General features: G+C 43.0%; 1 protein-coding gene across 1 annotated transcript in view; it reads right to left on the bottom strand.

Moving 5' to 3' along the window:
* LOC308372870 (uncharacterized protein) overlaps positions 1 to 12,139 on the bottom strand; it is a gene marked incomplete at its 5' end in the record, with an annotated part of 30,793 nt that extends 18,654 nt beyond the window's left edge. The window contains 5 exons of the mRNA XM_080848217.1: positions 3,076 to 3,210; positions 3,491 to 3,608; positions 9,432 to 9,556; positions 11,082 to 11,186; positions 12,110 to 12,139. Of these exons, the coding sequence (XP_080704343.1) occupies positions 3,076 to 3,210; positions 3,491 to 3,608; positions 9,432 to 9,556; positions 11,082 to 11,186; positions 12,110 to 12,139 (513 nt within the window). The remainder of the gene's footprint in view (positions 1 to 3,075; positions 3,211 to 3,490; positions 3,609 to 9,431; positions 9,557 to 11,081; positions 11,187 to 12,109) is intronic.
* Positions 12,140 to 24,790: the final 12,651 nt, after the last annotated feature.

The raw sequence follows: 24,790 nt of genomic DNA, 5'->3' as shown, positions 1-24,790 counted from the left end.
TTTGTTTAGTACATCATGTGTTCTTTCGTAGATTAAATGTCTTCAGTATTAATCTACAATGTAGAAAATAAGAAAAGTAAAGAAAACAATTCTCCAAAAAATTAAAGGTGTGTCCAAACTTTTGACTGGTACTGTATGTACCTATTGGGCCCTATCTTGCCGATCAGAAATGCAAGTAGGACGGCGCCAAGCGCAAGTAGCTGTGTGGGCGGCTCTATGGCGCAGTTGCTATTTTAACGGCGGAAAAAACACACTTGCGTCCAGCGCAAGTGTCAAAAGGGTTGGTCCAAAGGAGGTTACTCAGCCATAGGTGTGGTTTGGGCGTAATATGCAATAAACCAATCCGAGCGTCATCTCACATTCCCTTTAAGAGCGAGGAGCGCATAGTCCATAGCGGCTTGTTATTTTGATGGCGGAATTACCTGGTGGAAGACCGGAAAAGTTCACAGCCGAGGACACCGACGTGAGATTTACACCAATTTTTTGGCAAGCCATATATAATTACAAGGAAAATAAAGTATTTACCACTTGAGGAAATCATTGTGATATCCATATCCAAGATATTTAAAAAAAATAGGCATACATCTAGCGTAACCTACACATTGACCCACATTATTCATGTTAATTGAAGCTGCGTGACATTTGACTTATTGTATGGCTTTGTAAAAAGCCGGGAGATAGATATATATGGGGATGCGAGAAACCTTCCAAAAGTAAGCAAAGTCAAGCAAGCATGTCAAGATATTGCCGTGATTGTTTCTGCAATGGGGCACCCGAAGACGTTGCCGAAAACGCTATAATGACGTCCGGAGACGTGGGACATCCAAGCTGGAAGGTAACACACGTTCTCGTGGCTTCACGGGAGGTGAATCTGCATCTGCCTCGACCCAGGATCTGACGGCAGCAGAGGACATCGCCACGTCTACCCTCACGCCTGAGAGCGTGCAGGGATTTGGGGGCATGGAAATCGGCACCCAAGCCAGTGCACCAGCTGACCAAACCCAAGGTACATAAATAAAGTCCACATACACAGAGATGAGTTTACAAGATTTATAATAATACTGGCATTAAATAAATGCAACAAAGCCATACAATAAATCAAATGTCACGCAGCTTCAATTAACCTGAATCATTTGGGTCAATTGCAGGGGCGGAGATCCCGGGGGGGACGGGGGGGACACGTCCCCCCCTCGCATAACGTTGTCCCCCCCAACAAAATTGAAAAAAAAAAAAAATTTTTTTTACATTGACAGGTCACCAGAGTTGGGATGCGAACCCGGGTCGCTGGCGTGGTATTCTACGCTTAACCCAGTGTGCTATTGATTCTACAATCTCGAAATTTAAATAAATAAAAGAATAAAACATTCGAGAATATGTCTACATTCATTGTTTCCATCAGGTCCGCTTCACCTGCTCTCTCTCACCTCCTCTCTCTCTCTCTCTCTCTGACAGCCGGTCAGTCATTTCCCTACTATCACTGGATAAAGGCATTTCCCATGAGGCTTTGCAACCATCCTACATTGATTTATGAACAAAAAAACGAATTAAATCGCTGGCCAATTTATATTTTTGGTCATGAAAGTTATGTAAAGTCTGAATAAAAAGAATTAAATCAAGGTAGGAGGCTAAGCAAAAATCAGTAGGCTGTATTAATGAAAGTGAGTTTATCTCACCATAAGTGAGATGTTTTGAGACAACAAGTGCTATATATATTGGTTGGACCTCATTGTTACGCATTACCGGACTTCTTGGAGATTATCACGGGAACTTGATCTGATTTTATTAGTTTTAACTCAATGGACGGCTCATGGACTCCACAGTCACTGCTGCGCAGGGCACTACAGAAGACGTTAATTTGCATGCAGCTGAATTCCTCCTTGAAGAGCCTTGGTATGCGTTTGAACTTTCATCATTATTTGTCTGTGAGTAGATGTTGGTTGTTAGGACATGTATTGCCGTTTAGAGAATTTAAAACTGACGTCGAATTTCTGTTTTTTCACTGTTATTAGAGAATTCGGTATTTAGCAGCTAAGTTATGCTAGCTCTCGTGACAGCAATTTTTTTCATGTCCCCCCCCCCCGGAATTACTCTCTGAAATGTTCCCATGTATTGTCCCCCCCTGCAATGAAATGGGATCTCCGCCCCTGGTCAATTGTGTACGCTAGATGTATGCCTAGTTTTAAAAGGTCTTGGATACGGATATCACAATGATTTCCTCATGTGGTAAATACTTTATTTTCCTTGTAATTACATATGGCTTGCCAAACAATTGGTGTAAATCTCTCGTGAAGACGACAGAAGTAAAGTGTAGCCTATAGGTCCTATACTGTGCGGGCAAGCACATGCGCCCTTAAAATAGCGTTCTGAATATGCGGTACAGACTTTAGACATTGCGCCTCTGACATTAGACCAGCTTTTTTGTGGTCAATGGCGCACGGCGCACGGCGTTGTTTTGAAACTGCAAAATACCACTTGCGCCAGAGAAACGCCTTCTCTGTTCCGCCCCCGCCCATGTCGACGCAAGTTCATTTCGAAGCGCGCCTCTGGAGGGAAAATCGCGCTGTGCGCCGGGTGCAAGATAGGAATGATACATGCGTCGGTGACAATGTCAATTGCGCTGGGTGCAAGATAGGGCCCATACAGTTTAAATGGCAGTGTATGTATGTTCCTATACAGTTTAAATGGCAGTGTATGTATGTTCCTATACAGTTTAAATGGCAGTGTATGTATGTACCTATACAGTTTAAATGGCAGTGTATGTATGTTCCTATACAGTTTAAATGACAGTGTATGTATGTATGTACCTATACAGTTTAAATGGCAGTGTATGTATGTTCCTACACAGTTTAAATGGCAGTGTATGTATGTTCCTATACAGTTTAAATGACAGTGTATGTATGTACCTATACAGTTTAAATGACAGTGTATGTATGTACCTATACAGTTTAAATGACAGTGTATGTATGTTCCTATACAGTTTAAATGACAGTGTATGTATGTATGTTCCTATACAGTTTAAATGACAGTGTATGTATGTATGTACCTATACAGGTTAAATGTGGGATGAATATTTACCATGTTGTCCGTCTCGTTCTGGCTCTCCCCTGGCATGGCCCTGGAGGCTCTGTGGCTGAGGAGGTGAAGTTTCTGGGTCTCCTGCTGGTACCTGTGTGCGTCTGCGCTTAGAATCCCTTGAAGTGCTCGGAGGGCCTGTTCCCGAAAACACACACGCTCTTGCTGTGCTGCCCGGCCTGCTATACACACCTGAAGCTCACGCCTCTGCTGCAGTAGAGTCTGTACACACACACACACACACACACACACACACACACACACACACACACACACACACACACACACACACACACACACACACACACACACACACACACACACACACACACGCACACATAAATTCATGAATGTAATAACTAATGATTGTTGATGGCTCAGACAGTGAGGTGCTCAGGCTAGCTGGTGGGTTACTTACAGCACAGGTGTCTGAGTCGCGGCTCCTCTGTAGGGCGGCCTGGACCTGGGAGTGCTGCCTCTGGAGATCCCCTAACTCACAGCTTAGGAGCTCACGCCGCAGCACCACAGACCCAAGCCTGCAACACACAATCAACTTTAAAAAAAACTTTAAATCATTTAGTAGATTAAAGCATTATTTGAGTTAATAATGTTTCATTTCAAACCAATAACAATGCAGCTATATTCGTACTTAAGTGTGCATTTTTAAAAGTACGGTAGGGTTATTTCTACATTTCAACAGAACTGGTGCCTAGTTTGATAGCTGGTCCAGTATTGGGCCACTAGAGGGAGATATGCCTTCAGAATGGAAAGCAGAAGGGATGCACAGAAAAATGGAGGATTCATCTTTTTGTAGGCAATGAATTCATCATGGACAGAGCTTCAGAGCACATTTTTCAGAAATCATCTCTTGTCTTCACCATTTATACGGTCTCTTTTTATTATGATGTTTTATTGTAACAGCAGCTACCTTGCCTGCCAACATATGTTTGCTCTTTCTGAGCTCATCAGGGCTACATGCTAAGGTATGTCCCTCCGTGTTGGAGCGCTGGAAGACCCTGCCTCGCTGCACCTGGCCCTGCTCACATCTGCTCTAGGCCGTGCCCTCTCCTCTCCTCCTGCCTGTCTGTCTGTGGCAGCAGGGCCAACAGGCTCCAGATCAGGTTCCCCAGTAACACCTCACAGCATGATGTGGTGAATACAGGCTCTGCCGTGATGGAGACATGGTAGCATGTTCCCAGAGCCTTAAGCCAGACTCTTGACATTCTCCGACGATCTGCTACGCCTCTCAGAGAGGTGGTGCGTGAGAACTAAGCGTGCTGAGAAAACACTGTACAACACCAGACTCACTGGTTATTCTCTTTCCACAACTCAGTGTTGTCTTTAGTAATTCATGCGAACATCACAGCGCTCCCCTGTAGCTGCTCCTGCTAGGTGCTAAAGACACCAGGGGCAGACCCACAGGCAGCACACACTATAGCTGGACCAGTAATGAGCTATACGTGGCTTTGTCTACCTAATAATATCGCAGCTAATTGAGAAACTCTAAAAATAGAAACATTGCATGATATAATTTTGGATTTTGAAAAAGAAGATAGATGGGATGAGAGGGGAAACACAGCAGATTGATAGCTGACAGAGATGGCTTTTTAGGGAAACATGGTTGTAAGTTAAAGAGGCAACTAATTCAGATGAAGCATTGTCAGCTCTGGTTTCTCTGTGTTTCTGTCTGTAATGTTTATTTGAGAGAGTCTGTGAAATCTGCTGGCATCTGCTGAGGGGATAAGCAAAGCGCAGTCTGTGCCCCTCTCCCTCTCTCATACACACACACACACACACATATGTACACACATGTGCACGTAGACACAAGAACATATGCATACACACACACACACACACACACACACACACAGACACACACACACACACACACACACACAAACACACAGAAACACACACACACACACACACACACACACACACACAAACACACACACACACACACACACCCACACAGACACACACACACACACACACATCCCCTCATTAGCTTGCAGTAGACGTATGTGAAAATGAGGTCTAGCACGGCGAGCTTAGGCTACTGTTGGCCCCCCCAGCGCCTCGCCTCTGTGATGGCCAGCTGTCAGCTCCACAAACAGAGTGATTAAAAACAACATATTACATACCTCAGCTTCGCTGTGTGTGTGTGTGTGTGTGTGTGTGTGTGTGTGTGTGTGTGTGTGTGTGTGTGTGTGTGTATGCGCATGTGGGTATGTAACAGCATGTAGGGGATTTACTGTGTAAATAAGTCATTAGGACAATGACAGACAGCTGTATTTCAAACATACGTATAGAATAGTATGGAATTTCAACAAAGCTCTGCTGAGCATCAGATCAAGGTCAAACACATGGCATTAACACTGAGAAGCAGCTCCCGTTTCCAGGACAACAGTCCTAGAGATGTCAGGCTGTGAGGCCTGTAGGCACACCCCAGACATACCCGTTATCTTACTTGAACTAATAGGATATTACTAAATTAGAAATCAAAGGGTCAAGTCTCACTCAGTGAGCAGTCAAAATGTCCCCGGACAGCAAAAGAAGGTCCCTGATGTTGGCTTTCTCAGAAGTAGAAATCATCATGCCTATTCAGACGCTTTTGAAGAGGTTGAATTTAATTACATGATTCAATTAAAATTATAATTATGAACATAAGTAAAAAATATATATATAGTATATGGGCCATTCTACCGAATTCGTGTAATATGCAGTCCCTCAACAATAAAAACTATTTACAAAACAATTAGGTATTTAGGCATAGATATTTAATTAGAAAATGTTATGGTCTATATAAACCCAATGCATTACATGAGATAGTGATAAGCTAAATATATACAAAATCATCATTTATAGGGTACTTTCTATTGGGAAGTAGCTGTCCCCAACCCTGACATCTAAATTTCAATGCCTTTAAATAACACTTTTCAATTTTTTTTGATTTTTTTCAATGATTTAATTTCAAAGATCTTTATGATTGGGTTGAAACAGAACTTGGAATATTTAGATTTATTGTGGGTTTAATTTTTAAATCAATTTTCTATACTCAAAAAATCATGTCCCTAGTTTTCATGTCACTACCGAAACACAAGAGTTTTAGTCCATTGGCTGACCCTGTGTTTTAGCCACGACTCTGCATTTTTGACCATGCATTGACACTGCATCTCTGTCCCTCATGGTTGAATGGTAAGTAGCTAAATCCCATAGTTTTTATATAAATGTGTTCCAAAGTCTGAAAATCGACGTGTAACCTTAAGAATTGTCACTACCGAAACGCATGTTTTCTTCAATTAAGTAAACCTTTTGGGGTTTCATGGAAAATCTTATGTTTGTATGTGTGTTCACCTCTTCAAAGATGTGTTTGCAAGCCGTGTGCTTGCTAGAATTCTTTATTTATGCTTAAAGTTAGCTAGAATTGTCACTACCGAAACAGTCACTACCGAAACATATGGTAGTGACCAGATGATTTCGGTAGTGACAAAATGAAATGGTAAGTAGTTCAATCCCATAACTTTTAAATAAATGTGTTGTGTGGACTAAAGGGCGGCCCAGAGCACCTTTTGGATGATTTTGGGAGAGAAATGAACATCCATCCAACAGTGCAGTCACTACCGAAACACTGGATGTCACTACCGAAACAGTGCAGCACTACCGAAACACTGGATGTTTTGTAAAAAATGAAGTATATTGAGTAATCAACTAAAATGTTATGATACTGATTGGATTAATGTATGTTCAATTTCATCAATCAACAACTCTGGAATCAATATGATCAGTATTTTGCATTTTACAAAGAAATATTGCACTTAGATTTTCATGAATTGTATAAATTGAACTTGAAAATTTGGTAAAAATTTCATTTTTATGGATTTCATTGTGAAAACCTTCAAGAAATATTTGTAAAAATACTCTTAAGAGAAGGGAAGGAAACAAAATCTGAACAGGTCAATGATAATACTTTTTTACTATAGTAAATGTGATGTTTCGGTAGTGACAATTTTTGGAAGAGGAAAAACATTCCAACACATTCTGAAAATACAATATAAAAATTGACTGTTCTTTTACTAGATATGTGTACTTTAGATATGGTACAATATACATACAGACAAAGTTTTGGGAATAAAACATAAAAGAATTCAAAATATTTCCGACCTGACTTTGCACCAATTCGGTAGAATGGCCCATATATACAACTAAAGCAATTCTCTGGAAGGTGATGAAGGGAACATGGAGCAAAAAGAGGATAAAATAAATGCCTATTTTATCCTCCTCTAGTTCAGTCTCCCAGCGTTTGATGTAGTTCTAGTTGGCTTCAGCCTGCTTTAACAAACGACCTGTGTCAATCTGTGCTCCCAGCCCTGTAGTGTGTCGGAGAGAATCCCTCCCAGCCCCACTGACGTCCTCTGCCCCTCTGATCTACCAGCGAGGGTGTCAGCGGCACATATGCCAGCGCAGTGCTAAGATGGCAGGCGTGCATAATTATAAAACAATTAATGACTTATTGATACCACACCACCACATACAATACACAGTGTGTGTGTGTGTGTGTGTGTGTGTGAAAGTGTTTGTGTGAGTGTGTCTGAGTCTTCTTGCCGGCAAATGGCATCAAAAGGAAAGCATCTATCAGTATTCAACATCTGCAAGGAGCAGGGCGGTGAGATGGTGGGGTTGATCACAGCACAAACTTCAAGGCGGGGGGATGTGGGGATGGGGGTGGGGGGGGGGATTGGCCTGTCATTAAGCATTTCAGGATCATGTCACCAGTGAAACAGTGTTTTAATTGCATGTCAAAAGAATGGATCATTTTCTGAGGGAAGGTGCTAAAGTGTTTTTTTTGGGGGGGGGGGGGAGTGGAGGGGGCACAGCCTCTGTTTGCTGACAGAACTCTGAAGTTTCTGTGATGGGTGGCCTGTGAAACGCTGCGGTTTGTCTTTCTATCTCTGCTGGCGGTTATTGGAACTGGCTGAGGCAGATTTCATTCCAAACAAATGCTTTCAACAGAATCTGCTCTTGTATTAGTTCTGGCTCAGGCAACTGTGAGACAATAGAAGTGAACCATGAGCGATTAGAGCAGGACTCATCATGCCATCACAACAAAAAAACTTACAGGAACACTAAAAAAGGATCAAGTCTGATCCTGATGTGATACAGCAACTTATACAGAAGTCCTTAGGAAACAAATTCCTTAGATCTTCTCACAACCTTGCAATTCCATCTCTGTTTCCACCACCACATACAGAAACACGATAAACACAACAAACACAGGCACACAGAGACATAATACATAGGCTTTGCCAGAGGGAGAGGCAGTTGGCAGGCAGACACAGCTGGCACCGTTTGTGATTTGAAACAGTTGGGATTTACCAGAACAAGAACCCACACCCTCACACAGTCGACTGGAACAGGAGACCACACCCTCATACAGTCACCTGGGACTGTAAGGAACGATATGCTTAAACTTGCTCATGTATATTCTGGTGAACTTCACATGCGGCATAAGATAGCAACACGCAAGGAAACCCGCTTTAAACCATTACAGTCACTCAGAGATGACTGTCAGTCTGGTTTTGTCTTAGTGCCGCACCCAGATCCTGTCCTTTTCTCAACACATCTTACTTATTTACACAAAGCTTCAGTAGCACATGCCCAAACACACACACACACGCACATACACATACACATACACACACACACACACACACACACACCATGTTTACTTTTTACTGAAGCAGTGCATGCTGGTACCAGAAGACACAAGCATTTGCACTGTTAGTTCCTCTCACACTAACAGATGCAGGGCAGAATGTTTTGGAAAAACAATTCAGTAACACTTTGCGTACTGCGATCACACTATGATTATATCTAAAGTGGATATAGGAGGCCTTTCCAGTATTGTGTGCCATGTCTATGCATCTCCTGTACATTAGATCCTGCTGTCATTATCAAAATGTGCAGCTTCGTATCTGAAGCACTGATTAAATGGGTCATGGTGCAATAACCGCTCCTAACAGGTGGATTACACTGCAGAGCGAAGCTATGCACCTGATAAACAGTCCTGAGTCTCATGTACAGTATATCACACCGATTTAAAGTTAAAGAAATATTCATCAAAGTACTCTCCTTTATACCACACTGATCAGATTTGTCTTGAAGACAGAGCATAATCAGAAGCATTTCTGTGAGGTGTTGAGTGTGTGCTTACTGCTGTGTGATGGTGGAGATCTCTGTGTGATGGTTGAGTGTGTGTTTACTGCTGTGAGATGTTGGAGATCTCTGTGTGATGGTTGAGTGTGTGTTTACTGCTGTGTGATGGTGGAGATCTCTGTGATGGTGGAGTGTGTGCTTACTGCTGTGTGATGGTGGAGATCTCCTGCTCAGTGTTGCTCTGGAGCTCAGCGAGATGGCGTCTCAGCTCCTGGCTTTGGTCCAAGTGCTTCCTGATGTCCCCGATAGCGTCGCTCTCCTCACAGACCTGTCAGCAGCAGCAGTAGCATTCAGAAGAGCTCAGAGTCAAACACAGGCCCACATAGCCCAATGCATACTGCCCATCACAAACACAGGCCAGCATAGAGAAATGCATAGTGACAATCACACAGGCCCACATAGCCCAATGCACACTGACCATCACAAACACAGACCACACAGAGAAACGAACACCAGCAGGCTACTTCACAAGAAGCTACATTTAAAACAGCACCGGCCCCACTTGTGTTTACCCTTTGTGCTGAATTAAAAAATATGGCTTAAAAATGCAAAACTGATCTATTACCACCCTTTCACGGTCTCCTGCTTTTAGCCAGCAGGGTGCGGGAATGAAGAGATGTCTTGACTAACCAAGGGTCTTTCAAATCTTATACAAACAAATGTTCAGAAGGTATCTGGATCTCACTGAGCAGAGAATGGTCAGGGGCTGCCCTGTGAATCCATGAAACCCACCCCCCCCCCACACACACACACACAAACACTCACACACACACCCATACAGAAAGTATATAAACACACTAGCTGTTTATCGAACACTCACAGCATTCACCAATAACATTGCAATAAAGCGCACAGCACACAGAATGCCTCCTGGTTTAAATGTTATCTAACGGCATCGATGAAACGCCACTTGACACAATGGAGTGATTCATGTTGGCCTGGCTGCTGAACAGAAGTGCTGGCTGCGTCCAGGGCTACACCCAGATGGGCGTGAATGGGAGCCAGAGTGGAGAGAGCTGAAGCTGTGGCAATCTGTGCAGTCTGCTCCCTCAGTCAGCTAACAGGCACCCACCCGGCCGCTAGCCTGCTCTTAACAAGATGTCCGACAGAAGAGGGCATTCAGAGGAGCTTGACCAAATGAGTTGTGCCCCCGACCCTTCACTTCAGACTAAGAGAAAAACTCTTTCCGATCCTCAAATGCATAATACTCATACAGATGGATGCCTCAGGCACAAACACACAGAGACATACTCATGTTGAGCTGCAGAAACACACACACACACACACACACACACACACACACACACACACACACACACACACACACACACACACACACACACACACACACACACACACACACACACACACACACACACACACACACACACACACACACACACACACACACACACACACACACACACACACACACACACACACACACACACACAGTTCCCATCTCCCAGCAGCAGACTAAGGAATGTTTTGGATAATGAGAAATCTGAGTCAGCAGCTTGATGACAAATACTCCAGTCTGGGGTCTACAGAGGGCTACACTGAGTAAGTGTGTGAGAGAGAGAGAGAGAGCGAGAGAGAGAGAGAGAGAGAGAGAGAGAGAGAGAAAGAGAGGTAAAAAAGAGTTTATGCATACACTGACATACACACCCACCCTATACATAAGAGTAAGAGAAATACATTTGTAGTTTCTGAACAGATCTTTCTCTTTTGTAGTCTGTGATAGAGAGGGATAGGACATGGGTTGATGACTTGTGTGAGGATCGGACGCCTACCTGCCTGTCTGCAGAAACAGTTTCCTGGAGGATGAGCAATTTGTCCTCCAGAAGCTGCCTGAGCTTCAGCAGGGAGGGGGGCAGGGCCCTGGATGTCCCATTGGACTGTGGGAACAGGAGGGCAGGGCAGGGCAGGGCAGGGCAGGCGTGTCAAGTCAGGCCTCTGGGAAATGCCATCAACTCTCAAACACACACTACACTCTCCCTCCATCATGCCTTTTCAATTGAAACACCAAATATTTAGCTGAGTACTCTGATCAAAAGACAGTGCCAGAGTAGTAACTATATTGTTATGTCACATAATGATACTTATACTAATGGACAACTATTCCCAATTTAAATTGCTTTAAATGGTGGAATATCGGAGAAAGTAATTTAAACAGCACTGTCTCTAAGGGACTAAGACATACAAGAACAGATTCTTAGCCTGAGCACCAAACGTTATTAAGTCTGAAACAACACAGCGTGCCAATCAGTCAGTCCAAACTAAACAGGGCATAACTCCAAGAGTCAAGCCTTCTCCGCATTCCCTTTTCTGAGGGTGTGTGAGCAAGTAAACATGACATACAGAAGATGTGTTTATATGTTTAGATCCATATCCCTGACACTAAGAGCACAATCTGACCCCATCTCCATTGCATAAGAGACTCGGGGAAGAGCAAACAAACCGGGGGAGAAGTGAAGGTTAATCATCAGAAGGCCGATAATGTTTCACACAGTCACACTATGCCTTTCAGATACCAATCCACAATTTAACTTATACAGATTTAGAAGTGCCCACTATGGACTAGCTTCAATGCTAACTCAATGCTAATTTCAGGTACAAAGTAACACAGATACAATACACAAAAGTTGCTCCAGAGAACTCATCAAGAAACACAATAGCCTCTGCTACTTTCTCTCCACACTAAATGAAAAAAAACACTGGTTCCTCTCGGCATTTCATAATATCAACTCTTATGCGGCTAAAAGTAAAGTTCCTGCTGCTCCACAGAAGAGTCCCGCGGGGAACTTTGTGTGTTACTCACGAGTAATCCTGGGGACCCACAGAAGCTCATGTTGAGGGAGAGAGGGGCTTAAGGGAGCTGCATAGCTTTCAGGGGGTTTTGGTTGACAACGCTGTGTTTGGAGTCTGTCCTGTTGCCGTGGGCACTAGTGTGACCCCCTCTCTCAGGACGGCCCACTGACCTGACCTGCATGTCTCTGCATTGGCTAGCTGGTGTTCTCTCTCAGACTGTGTTTGTGTGTCTCTGTATGTGTATGTGTGGGAGTGCTTGAATGTTTGGAGAGTGAGTAAAAAAAAGAGTCTTGCTTGGTTGAGTTCTCAGTTAAGTTTCCCTTGATGTGTGTTTGTGTGTGTGTGTGTGTGTTTTAGTATGTATGTGTGTGTGTGTGTGTGTGTGTGTGTGTGTGTGTGTGTGTGTGTGTGTGTGTGTGTGTGTGTGTGTGTGTGTGTGCGAGCGAGAGAGAGGTAAAGAGAATTCAAATGACCAACTAAGTACTTGAGACACATCTTTTAAAGGGTTTAGTGATATGACAGCTTAAATCCCAAAAGAAATACAACACCACACCAGTGCACAAACTCAGAAAAACATGGATTCTGTTGATTGTCTAATGTAACATTCACACCAGATCCCTGTGGATTTCACAGCCTGAAAACACAATCTCATGTACCCAGTTTACACATCAAACGACAAAATAACAAAATCTCAACCCAATGTCGACATGTCCTCATGGGGCTGAGCCGAAACAACACCAATCACCAGAAGAATGCAGAGGTGGGTGCTTGGAAGATTAGGATACACTGATGGAAAAAAAGTCAATAAGGAAATATTTTGCCAAACACGGCCATGGTCAGGAAGCCTAACAGGCATGGGAGGGCATGGGAACTCCTCTGAACAAAACACACACACAGACACACACTCAAAGAGAGAAACAAAAATCAACACCAGTCCGGGTCATACTTGAGATATTTCAGTAAACCACAACATCCTCAACAAGCAGACGTTTGTTCTCACACTATGGAATACCACAAATTCCTGAATCCACACACTTTGTCAAATGTAATAAAAAAACGAAGTTCAGAAGTTATCACCATTGGAATTTTGCAATATATTCTCATACACACTGTAGATGCCAACAACACGTGGAAAATTAAGCTTTAAAATAATCCCAGTACACATGCTGATATAGCCCAGTGTTTAAATAATACACTTCCTGTGCCCTTCCTCTTTGGCTGATCCTCTCTATCCGTTCTTGTGTGATACATGACAAAGGATCTTAGCAACTGCTGGCTGTTCATTTTGAAAGCATAGGTGTAGAATGGAGATCCACATATTTGGGCTGATAAAGAGGAATTGCTGTTAGTTTGACATGGTTCCTCAGGTGATGGAAACACAAAAGTATAACCATTCAATGAAGCTTAAAACGTAAGTCCTTCACCAATGAAGCGTGACACACAAACCAAGAGGGAGGCAATGTGAGGGAGAGCACGTTGTTTACCCAACAGATCAACTTCCTACTTATTCATCCAGACCAACCCTGACACATCAGTCACATCAGAGACTTTCCTCAATACACAGAGGTGACAAAACCAACAGACGTCATATGGATTCTGACAGTTAGAATGCTGTTATGAACAAAGACTTAAAGGGCTTCTAAGACCTTATAGAAGAGGGCCAAGGAGCCAGAGGGACCTGGGCAGATCCAGAGAGAAAGAGAGAGAGAGAGATGGAGAAAGAGAAAGAAGAGAGAGGGAAAAGGGGGAGAGAGAAAAGAGAGAGAGAGCAGGACTGGCTGAGTCGATTTGATCATTACCTTTGGTCCTGTGCAGGTAGTGTTGGTCTGTCAGAGTGTGACACTGGGAAAAACTGAAACTCGGGAGGGAAAGCAGAGTGAAGGCGAGCAGGAGAGGAGAAGAGGAGGAGGAGGAAAATCGAAGAGAGGAGGAGGAGACATTGCAACTCGTTTTTCTGGTCACCACCAGGGTTGGAGTTAACATAGAGGAATTTTATACAGGTGTTCAATTGTCTCATTCATGTGCTTGAGTCTTGAGGTGAGAATAAGAAAGGGAAAACTGATCTACAAAACAGTTATCAAACTTTTTTAACACATATTCCCGATCAGAGACTCCCAAAGCAACACACTTAAACACACTCATCCACACACACACTGACACACACACGCACACGCACAGGCACACGCACACACACCAGTCTGCACACACTAGCACTTGTCAGCATAGGCAGATGACTCTGGGAGACATGAGTAGGGTTGGGTTGGGTGTGGTAGGCGTTGGGTGTGGTAGGCGTCTGCCTGTTGTCATGCACCTCTCTCTCTCTCTCTCTCTCTCTCTCTCTCTCTCTCTCTCTCCTTCACCCTGTCACTCTCTCACTCAATCACACTGAGGCATGGACCCCTTGAAGACTGTTGAACATGACTGTGATCTCACTAAGGCCTCTCCAGGTTGCTCAACAGGCTGTCTTACTCTATCGGCCCTCTTACCTGCACTCCCCTGCCGACCACCTCAGGAAGGTGAGGGGTAAATATTGGTTTTACACAATCCAAAGGAGCAGGCAGATAAACATGGTATTTTTATGGTTTCTTCCCTCAGAAGGAATGCAGAAGGAGTGTGCAGTGATAATGTTTACAACGTACTCAATGACCATGAGTGATAGTATTTTACACTAATGAGAGAAGAGAACAAACAAGAGGTCAAATGCTTACCAGTTTTAGCGACAAATATCGTCCAGTTAAAATCAGTGTGTACAAGAACTGAACTGAGCTTCCATCATTTGCAAAGCATCCCAGAACTGTCTCTGCTTTGACTGCTCTGTACATTCACAACAGCAGATTTAACGGAAAACGTATTGCGCTCTATGTATAGGTTAGCTTCAACTACATGGATACAGCAATGGTGACTTAGATAAATATATGTACAGACACACAAACACACACACACACACACACACACACATGCACACAAGCACACAATTATACATGATTACATAATTTGCTGTAATTGTTTTTGTCCTTGATAGTCCTGTACAGGAATCATGTCCCTTGGTCTCTGTTTTTGTCAGGATACTTATCTTCCTTGAGAGACCTGTGGACCACATACCATTTATCTAGAAAGGAATACAACAGTGTGCTTGGAGTTGCTCATTAACCCCAGGTACAAAGACATGCCTAGCAAGGACAAATTGCCACATCGTAGGTGAGCAGCCTTAAGGACATAGTGTTTCTGATCTGAACTCGCAGAAGCACTTCAGTTCACAAAACAACCCAAGAGCTCAATAAAGCTTTTGACAGGAACCATTCAACATGCCAGAGTTGAACTAAAGTGTGAATGCCTGAAGGTTGTTTTAAAGGGCATGAGTTGGGGGTCAATAAGATCAAGCCTAACTAATTCAAACTGATTCCGTTGAGCTGGGTTTTCTAAAGAGTGAGCAGCAGGAGCAGGATTGGTATGTGAGATTGAATGGGGGGATGGGATCAGAAGTTAAAGCAGCATTAAGGAGTTTGGGTTTAAAACTAGCAAGCTACTTCCAAAAAAAGCATGCAAAAGCCTTGCAGACATCAGCCTAGTTGGCACTCACAAAAGCTTGCTAACCGCTTTCCCAGTCTGACCTACCATTTCAACTGAAAAACTGTAGCATCAAGTACCTTCTTTATTACTCAGCAATATAAGGTCTGCTTTCCAGAGATGGCGTAATCTGCCCCGTCTATGCTTGGTGAAATTATTGCAGTTAAGATGAACATTCTTCCAAAATTTCTATATCTTTTTCAATGTATCCCCCTATTTTTGCCAAAATCACATTTTAAATCTATTGATCAAGCAGTCATTTCCTTCATATGGAGTGGAAAAACTCCTAGGATTAGGAAATCTCTCTTGCAGCAGTGCTCACTCAGTGGAGGACTGTCTTTGCCAAGTTTTAGGTATTACTACTGGGCAGCAAATATCCATACATTTCTGTTTTGGGTACATAACACCCAAGCCCTGTGGTGCCAACTCGAGTTGAGGTCGTGTGTGTCGTCCTCTCTTCCTGCTCTTCTCTTCTCATCACTTCTGACATCTCCCTCTCATTACACAGATAACCAAATTGTCTGTAACTCCTTGAAAATTTGGTATCAATTCAGGCGCCATTTTAAATCATACACCCCCTCTACTCTTATGCCAATAACCCACAATCATCTTTTCCCACCTTCTTTTCTAGATTCCGGTTGTGGGAGAGAAATGGCCCACAGACGTTCAATGACTTATACATAGACATAGTTTTTGCTAGCTTCACAGACCTATCGGCTTCACACGACTTGCCCACAACACACTTATTTAGATACTTTCAAATTAGGCATTGTGTCTTAAAGACTTTTTCTGACTTCCCCTCTTCACCCCCTAGGCAGCCATGGGAAGACCTCTTTAAACTCCAACCCAATCAGAGGTCACTTGTTTCCCACATTTATCGGGGTCTTCTGTCATTTAATACAGAGCAGTGCTCTAAAAGCGCTGCTGCCTGGGAGCAGGAGTTGGGCGTACAATTTGAGGAAGATTTCTGGGAGAGAGCCATCAACAGAATACGTAATTCGTCATCATGTGCCCGTTTGGGCCTGATTCAATTTAAAATTGTTCAAAGAATGCATCTGTCAAGTTCAAGGCTATCCAAAATATACCCAGACACTGAGGACTGTGTGGAGGCACACCCTGCCACTTGACTCATATGTATACGTCATGCCCCAAACTTGAACATTACTGAATCTCCATCTTTAAAATTCTCTGAGAAATTTTAGGAATCACTTTGGAACCATGCCCTCTTGTAGCCATATTTGGTGTTTCACCCACCCCACACGTTCTAAACAAGACCCATGCAAATGTTGTGGCATTCGCCACCCTACTGGCTAGGCGTAGAATTCTATTTAACTGGAAATCACCACAGCCCCCTCTTGTATCTGTCTGGTTGAAAGACCTCATGTTTTTTCTTAAAATTAGAGAAAATCAAATTCACTCTACGTGGGGACACAAGTAGATTTTTCAAGCACTGGCAACCATTTATACAATACACTGACCTACAAACACTCCCATGATTTGGTTTCTTATTCTCCTTCTACACTGCCCTAGTATTTATAGGACATATATCTATTGCTTTCAATAATCTGTTATGCAGCTAACCACCAATGCTCTGTCCACCATTGTTTTTTTATTATTGTTATTCATTATTATTATTTATTTGTATTTGTATTTTGTGTGTGTGTTTGTTTTAGGTTCATCTTTACTGTGCTTATGATTTGTGTGTCTGAGTTGTATCTGTATGCCTGTTTTGTTAAGGGAGGGGGATTGGGTGGGTGTGTGGGAGGGGGTGGGGTGGTGGGAGTTTGTGCTCTTTGACTCTTGAATTAATATTTGTACTGTACAATTTTACATCTGTGCGTTAAAAAGCAATAGAAAAACCTTGTTTAAAAAAAAAAAGCTTGCTAACCACCTAACTGCCAAAATGGTTGGCAATGTAGCGCTGTGAAGGCTTTGCTTCCATATCCGTGGGGTGCTCTAGCGTGGACCACAGACCTACATAGAGCAGAGCCTGGACGGCTAGCGGGAACACTGTGTATTTATCTGTCCTTCACATGACCACATACGAGCAACATTAATGTGAAGATCATACCAAAAGTAGCTCGAAAAAAAAAAAGTTGTTCAAAAAGAGACAAATAATTGCATACTGTCTCCTACTTTAATAATATAATATGACAGATAACAGATATTACGACTGCTTCAATGTATAGGTATGTGACACAACCCTCCCCCCAATATAGAGCATCACAAATAAAATGAAGTTATCTACCTCCTTCTGTGTTGTGTTAAGTATTTCTATCATCACTACTACTGGTGTTTAATCTAATAACAAATTGTGGTTTGGGATCAAACAGCTTGGACCAGGTTTATGCCCTGTGGTGCAACAGAAGACATCTCACCCTCCAGCTCCATGAGACACATGTGGAGACATCTCTCCCTCCAGCTCTATTAGACACATGTGGAGACATCTCCAGCTCTATGAGACACATGTGGAGACATCTCTCCCTCCAGCTCTATGAGACACATGTGGAGACATCTCTCCCTCCAGCTCTATGAGACACATGTGGAGACATCTCTCCCTCCAGCTCTATGAGACACATGTGGAGACATCTCTCCCTCTATGAGACACATGTGGAGACATCTCTCCGTCTATGAGACACATGTGGAGACATCTCTCCGTCTATGAGACACATGTGGAGACATCTCCAGCTCTATGAGACACATGTGGAGACATCTCTCCCTCTATGAGACACATGTGGAGACATCTCCAGCTCTATGAGACACATGTGGAGACATCTCCAGCTCTATGAGACACATGTGGAGACATCTCCAGCTCTATGAGACACATGTGGAGACATCTCCAGCTCTATGAGACACATGTGGAGACATCTCTCCCTCCAGCTCTATGAGAAACATGTGGACCTAGCTGTCATTGAATGGTGTAGCACCACAGCATGGCAGCCATAAATCTGTCACTGAAGCGATAACATGCTTGACTACCAGTCTGATCTGGGACATGTTACCAAGGCTATTGGAATTCAGTCTTACAGTCACGGGTGTGCCCAGTAACCACGCCTAGGGTGCTAGCTATGGCAGGACACATACCACACTGTCACTGAAGAAAGAATAATGGCCAGAAGAAGTGCTTTCAGTATGATCACTTCCTCCTGTATGAACAGTGACACAGGTCTCCAGACCTGTCATAGCTGTCTCCTTTCCCAATCAATTAATCAACCAATCAATTGAAGAACATTTCCAGAGTAGCACAGTTGTTATCGAACTGTCTGTGGAACATTCATTTTCATTCACATTTTTGCACAGGTAGACTGTTCCAGAATCATTATCGTCCAACAGTTAACACAAGACTAAATGACTACTATCAAAAAAGAGAAACTTCAGATGAGATAAGCCTCCAAGAAATAAAATGGCCTTCATTGATGCCAATGATTGTATCCTCAGTCTTTCTCCACAGATTAGAAATGACTATGACCACCCACCTGACAATCTCAGCATCTAGATCACCTACATATATCAGCCTCTCAAATATGGAACACATGTAGAAATGGTGAGAGGATCACGCCCATACTTTCACTGTGTCTTCAATCTTTATAGTAAAGGGCAAGGGCCTGGCAAACCCTCCTAGGAGTTGCCTTGCTAGGGTTGGCACAGCAGTAGTGCCAGTGCCATCAGAAAAGGAACAAGTTGTACAGGCCAGCACTGAGGCTAATTATACTTCATTATTTCCTCCAGACTGCTGGGTTAACAAAGGCAGGTGATTATGGAAATGGGAGGAGATAAATCAGATTCATGTGCAGCTACATGTAGCTGAGGAGTGCAGGTCTCCAAACACACACACACACACACACACACACACACACACACACACACACACACACACACACACACACACACACACACACACACACACACACACACACACACACACAGGATGAGAGCTCAAGTAGACTGAAGGCCGATATGCTTTTCAAAAAATGGTTTGAGGCCCCTGTGCACAAACACAGTACTAACAAGCTGTATAGTGAAGGCCAGCAGAGTCACACAGACATATCTCGTTTGACTTAGATTTCCAACCATGTACTTTCCACAACGTACAGTCTTTATGTATTTGCCAGGAAGTAATTTACAATATGCTCATGACAGTCATGTACACAGAAAACACACAGAAACAACAACTATAATAATTCATTAGTTATAATGAAACCCTGTCAATTTTCATAATGGTGTCTACATAGAGAAAGAGAATGCCAGACAGTTTAAGAATGCACGATACGCAGACAGAACACTAATGAAATAGGACCAGACAAAGATGACAGGAGATCCGCAGACTACTGTCAATGCAAACAAGTCTGTTCATCGTCATGTGTCATTTGAAAACACCCTAAGAGGTGTCAACAGGTTTGACATGAGCCTTCAGTTTTGAGCAAATGGCTTAGACACAGTCGAGTCCTCCTTAGTCAAGTCCTCAGTCTTGAGATTAACATTCACTTCATCCAGCAGGGGCATCCAAACCAACCCCTCAACACAGAGATTAAAATTCACTTCATCCAACTGTGGCATCCAAACCAACCCCTCAACACAGAGATTAACATTCACTTCATCCAACTGTGGCATCCAAACCAACCCCTCAACACAGAGATTAACATTCACTTCATCCAACTGTGGCATCCAAACCAACCCCTCAACACAGAGATTAACATTAACTTCATCCAGCAGGGGCATCCAAACCAACCCCTCAACACAGAGATTAACATTCACTTCATCCAACTGTGGCATCCAAACCAACCCCTCAACACAGAGATTAACATTCACTTCATCCAACTGTGGCATCCAAACCAACCCCTCAACACAGAGATTAACCTTCACTTCATCCAACTGTGGCATCCAAACCAACCCCTCAACACAGAGATTAACATTCACTTCATCCAACTGTGGCATCCAAACCAACCCCTCAACACAGAGATTAACATTCACTTCATCCTGCAGGGGCATCCAAACCAACCCCTCAACACTGCTCTGGGTGGAAGCATGAATTGCCCTTTAGGGATGAGGTTGCTCTTGATCTGTGCTAAGTATTTACCGGTCATATTATCTGTTAGGCTTTCACCACATTCTTAATGCCATGCTCACAGGACACTTGGCATTTATTCAACATTTAGTAATGTGCTCATTAACCACAGGTCTCTAAGGAATTCAAACTTATGATAGGATTACGCTATCCTATTAACGGAAGACAGAGGACTGAAAATCAATAAAAAGCGAACCAAAACGTTCCAATTTGACCAGCAGGCTATTGGGTATCAGGCCATCAGGCTATTTTGGCTTCTGATAATCTGGAAGAACCAGTCAAAGTTCTGCCACACCCTCTTTGACAAACCCTCTGGCACCATCAGACAATGTTGAAACAGAGCAAAGCAACAGCTTGTCTTGGGGCCATTACACCTTGGGCTGCATGGGAACATTGGTACTTGTGAGCAGCCATGTCAATCAAATGACACTGGCCCGCAGGTATGTGGGCCACACGTGGTCACAGTGACTCCACACGCTGGTATGTGTTTGAGCTGTCCTGGACCAGTGAAAGGGCCACACGTGGTCACAGTGACTCCACACGCTTGTCTCTGTTCTCTGTGTGATGTGGTCACAGAGCCGTATAAACGTAGCTTATGCTAGATAAGATAAGCACCAGCCTGACGGCCCAGTAAACAACCGAATCGAGAAAGCTAATTGGTGAGGTAAACTGACAAATGATACCTTTTGGTCGTCTACGGCTGCTGAAAGCTCTTACAATTCAGCTCTAAATAATTATGAAACATTCAGGCAAAGAAAAAATTGTCCAGAAATGATTAATTTATGTTAAGTTCTGAATATAAATACAGTACATTTTACAGTTCATATCTTTTCCCACGTAAGGACAGAATGAGTCTCTTAAGTCTGAAGTATATACAGACCAGACTCTGGACATCACTGTCATCACAACTAACAACAATGAACTTGATGTCATGTTGATGTTCCTGCCTGGGTCACACCTCCCTTTTGTGCATAACTGGCCGAGTAACCACCCCTAACATCTCCCAGGGCTTGCATTAACACAGGTTTGAAGTTTTATATAATCACTATGTTGCCTATACAGATGGACTGTTACTCAAACATTGACTCTCATGTGAAGCTAAGGTTTGTTAGCATGACTTCAGAAACATAAGAAACAAAGGCTCCCAGTTAATGACTTATATCATACTAAAACAGTTACCTTGGTTACAAGAGGTAAACAATTTCCTACACTGGGCTTGGTATTTGATGGGGAGGACTACCATTGTTGACACACACACACCAAACATTCCGTATGAGGGCGGTGAGCGTGCCATACCAGTTTGGCACAGGCCCAACATACTCCGCCAGTCTACAGCGATGAGAAGACTGCGTTTCCCAAGCATTTCTTGGCGTCCTCACTGCCAGCCATTCAGCTTTGAGGACAGAGGACAACGGCTGTGATCACAAGCAGCTAAGAGCTGGGCTGGTGGCTCGCAGCACTTCTGTGTGTAAGGACAGTGAGTGATTTAATGAAACCTCTATGCCTAGTGGAGACATGTTATCACTACACTTCATTTATAAGTGTGCTATCTAGACCCTTCATGGGTTCTTTGGCTTGACCTCACAGGAGAAACCTCGAAGTATTTCAATCTTTAAGGATTGCATCTTTTGTCAGGGTTTGTTTCAGTGTCTTGTTGATAGTTTGTTCTGGATTAAATCCATAAAAGCATATGACTCTGGCCCAGGAAGGTTTTCAGCAAACACAACCTAATGGAAACATGTTCCACTGTCAACAGGAGGGTGGGTTTGAGATGTGATATCCTGTTGCTTTATTTAACTCAAAACACAAAAACCCTTTCTGGCGTCACCATGATTCTCTAGCAGCAGATACCTTATTTATGGCTTCTTATGCAATTACTAAGCAATCACGTAAATCTGGGAATCTTGGAATCGGCTTGGCACTGCTAGAGATGCAAGTTCAGACGACACCACATTTACAAGGCTGTGTTGTGTTTGGTTTTGTTTATGTCTTCAAGCTCTTGCTTGTTTTGCTGTGCCAATGCCTCTCAGTCTCACTTTCAGACGCTCGGACATCAGTGCTGCTACCAGGGTGTGTTCTAGACGCAAGCAGCTCATGCTGTGTCTGTGCGGTAGGATCTCTCCTGGAGCCCTGAGGTCTCATGCTGTGTCTGTGCGGTAGGAGCTCTCCTGGAGCCCTGAGGTCTCATGCTGTGTCTGTGCGGTAGGATCTCTCCTGGAGTCAAGCAGAATCAGTTTCATCAGGCCTATATTCATAGGCCTCATTTGCTGGTTATTGTGATGCGCTTGAATGGTGCATTGAAAGAGAACAATGAGAGCAAACCAAACCACTACTTTCACATATTCTAGTATTATCTTTGTGAAAATGACCTGTTCTGATGTCAAATATGACCAAATATTCATCACACCTTTAAACATAGACGTAGGCTATCCTCAGTTTACAAATGAGTAAAAACATCTTTTCATTGTATTCAACCTCCAGATCAGACAAACCTATTATTTTCCACTCATTTTGTTTTAAAGCATCAGCAAAGCTCTGCAGTGCAAACGTCAAAGTGGCATATAAAACCTAAGTTTTCTGTTCCTGACATCTTAGGAACAATGTCAGCCGTGGCCTTTAAAACAACGAGTGCTTAAGGCCATCACGGCTAGACTAATAGAAAGAGCCCCTCCTGGGTCTGGAGATGCCAGAGACGACCAAGTTCTTCTGGTTGGTCCCCCCCCCCCCCCCCCCCCCCTTTGTATCTTTGTATCTTTCACCTCTCATCTGAAAAAATGTGTACATAGTAGATCAAAACTATGTCTTATAGACCAATAGTGCTGTCTTCCCTTAGTGACCCACCTTTTATTAAATAACCTGCCTAATAAGACAGGTGGCCTGAATTCAAATAAATGCCCCAGCTATTTTTCGACATTAAGCAAATACCACATTTTGCTCACGCTCGGTTTCACTGTTAAGTCCACAGAATCAAAAAATTACGAGTGAGTATTCCTTATCTATAGTGTACATTACCAAATTTTGCACAGGACACACAACATCAAAGAGCACCAAGATATTAACGATATCAGTCACTGTAAACGTTTATCTCTAGCTTTGAATTGAGTTTCAATAAAGTTCAAAAGCGCTTGAAAGTGATATTGTATAGACGCGACATTATAAGTATATATTAAGACTAACCTGTCAGACGTGCCGTTTACTTTCCCTTTTCAGCGGCCGTCCTGTGTGTTCTCAGGAGTTCTAAAGATTCCTCGTGGATCTTCTGCATGGATTTGACATGAGGGTGGAACACCTGTAAGATGAGGGCGTCAAAACCTGACAACGTGGAAAACGCCCTTTAGACCGACGTGCACTTCTGAAGAAATGAACAAATGTGAACACATCTAGGTGGCAGTGTTCAGAGCTGTATGGGTATGTGCCAATATTCACATATTCTCAAAGAGAACTTCCTGTCTCCCGCCTACTCTTGCCTAAGAACGGAGATTTGACGTTACCATTTATGGCCATTTATAGAGCTCGTTAACGTTACAATATGTCTGGAATGTTACAATTTTGTTCGCTCTCTGCTAGAAAAGTTTGGAAGCAAACTCAACGCAGCCTAGGCAAATATGACAATGGTGAACATGATACAGTATATTTGACAGCTGAGGTAAAGACATGTGACTATGCTGTCTCTTGGTAATTAGGCCTACTGATAGCCTACAACTTGCCATCAAAAGGTAATTCATATCTACAGACCACTTATTTAACCATCTTGGCCAATTTGTTATGGAATGAGCAATAAAGGTAATACTATTCAAAGTAGTCAGTTGATCATTCTCTACTTTTGGAATGTAGAAAAGAATGGATTAGGGATTTTAGCACCTTGCTTGTCTAAACAAAATCTGTTTCACTGGAACTATCCCTTTTCTGAGTCACGAATCACGAATCACGATACATTTTTTTTTAAAAACGTGTCCTTGAATTACACAGAGTACGTAGGTAGGTGAATATGCACTGTGTATAATCCATGATGTGTCACAAGATATATTAGGTCTAAACCAACATTATCTCTCCACCTTT

The sequence above is a fragment of the Sprattus sprattus genome, assembly GCF_963457725.1.
Source record: "Sprattus sprattus genome assembly, chromosome: 11".
Classification (NCBI taxonomy): domain Eukaryota; kingdom Metazoa; phylum Chordata; class Actinopteri; order Clupeiformes; family Clupeidae; genus Sprattus; species Sprattus sprattus.
The sequence above is the reverse complement of the archived record's forward strand: the minus strand, read 5'-3'. Positions and strand labels throughout refer to the sequence as shown.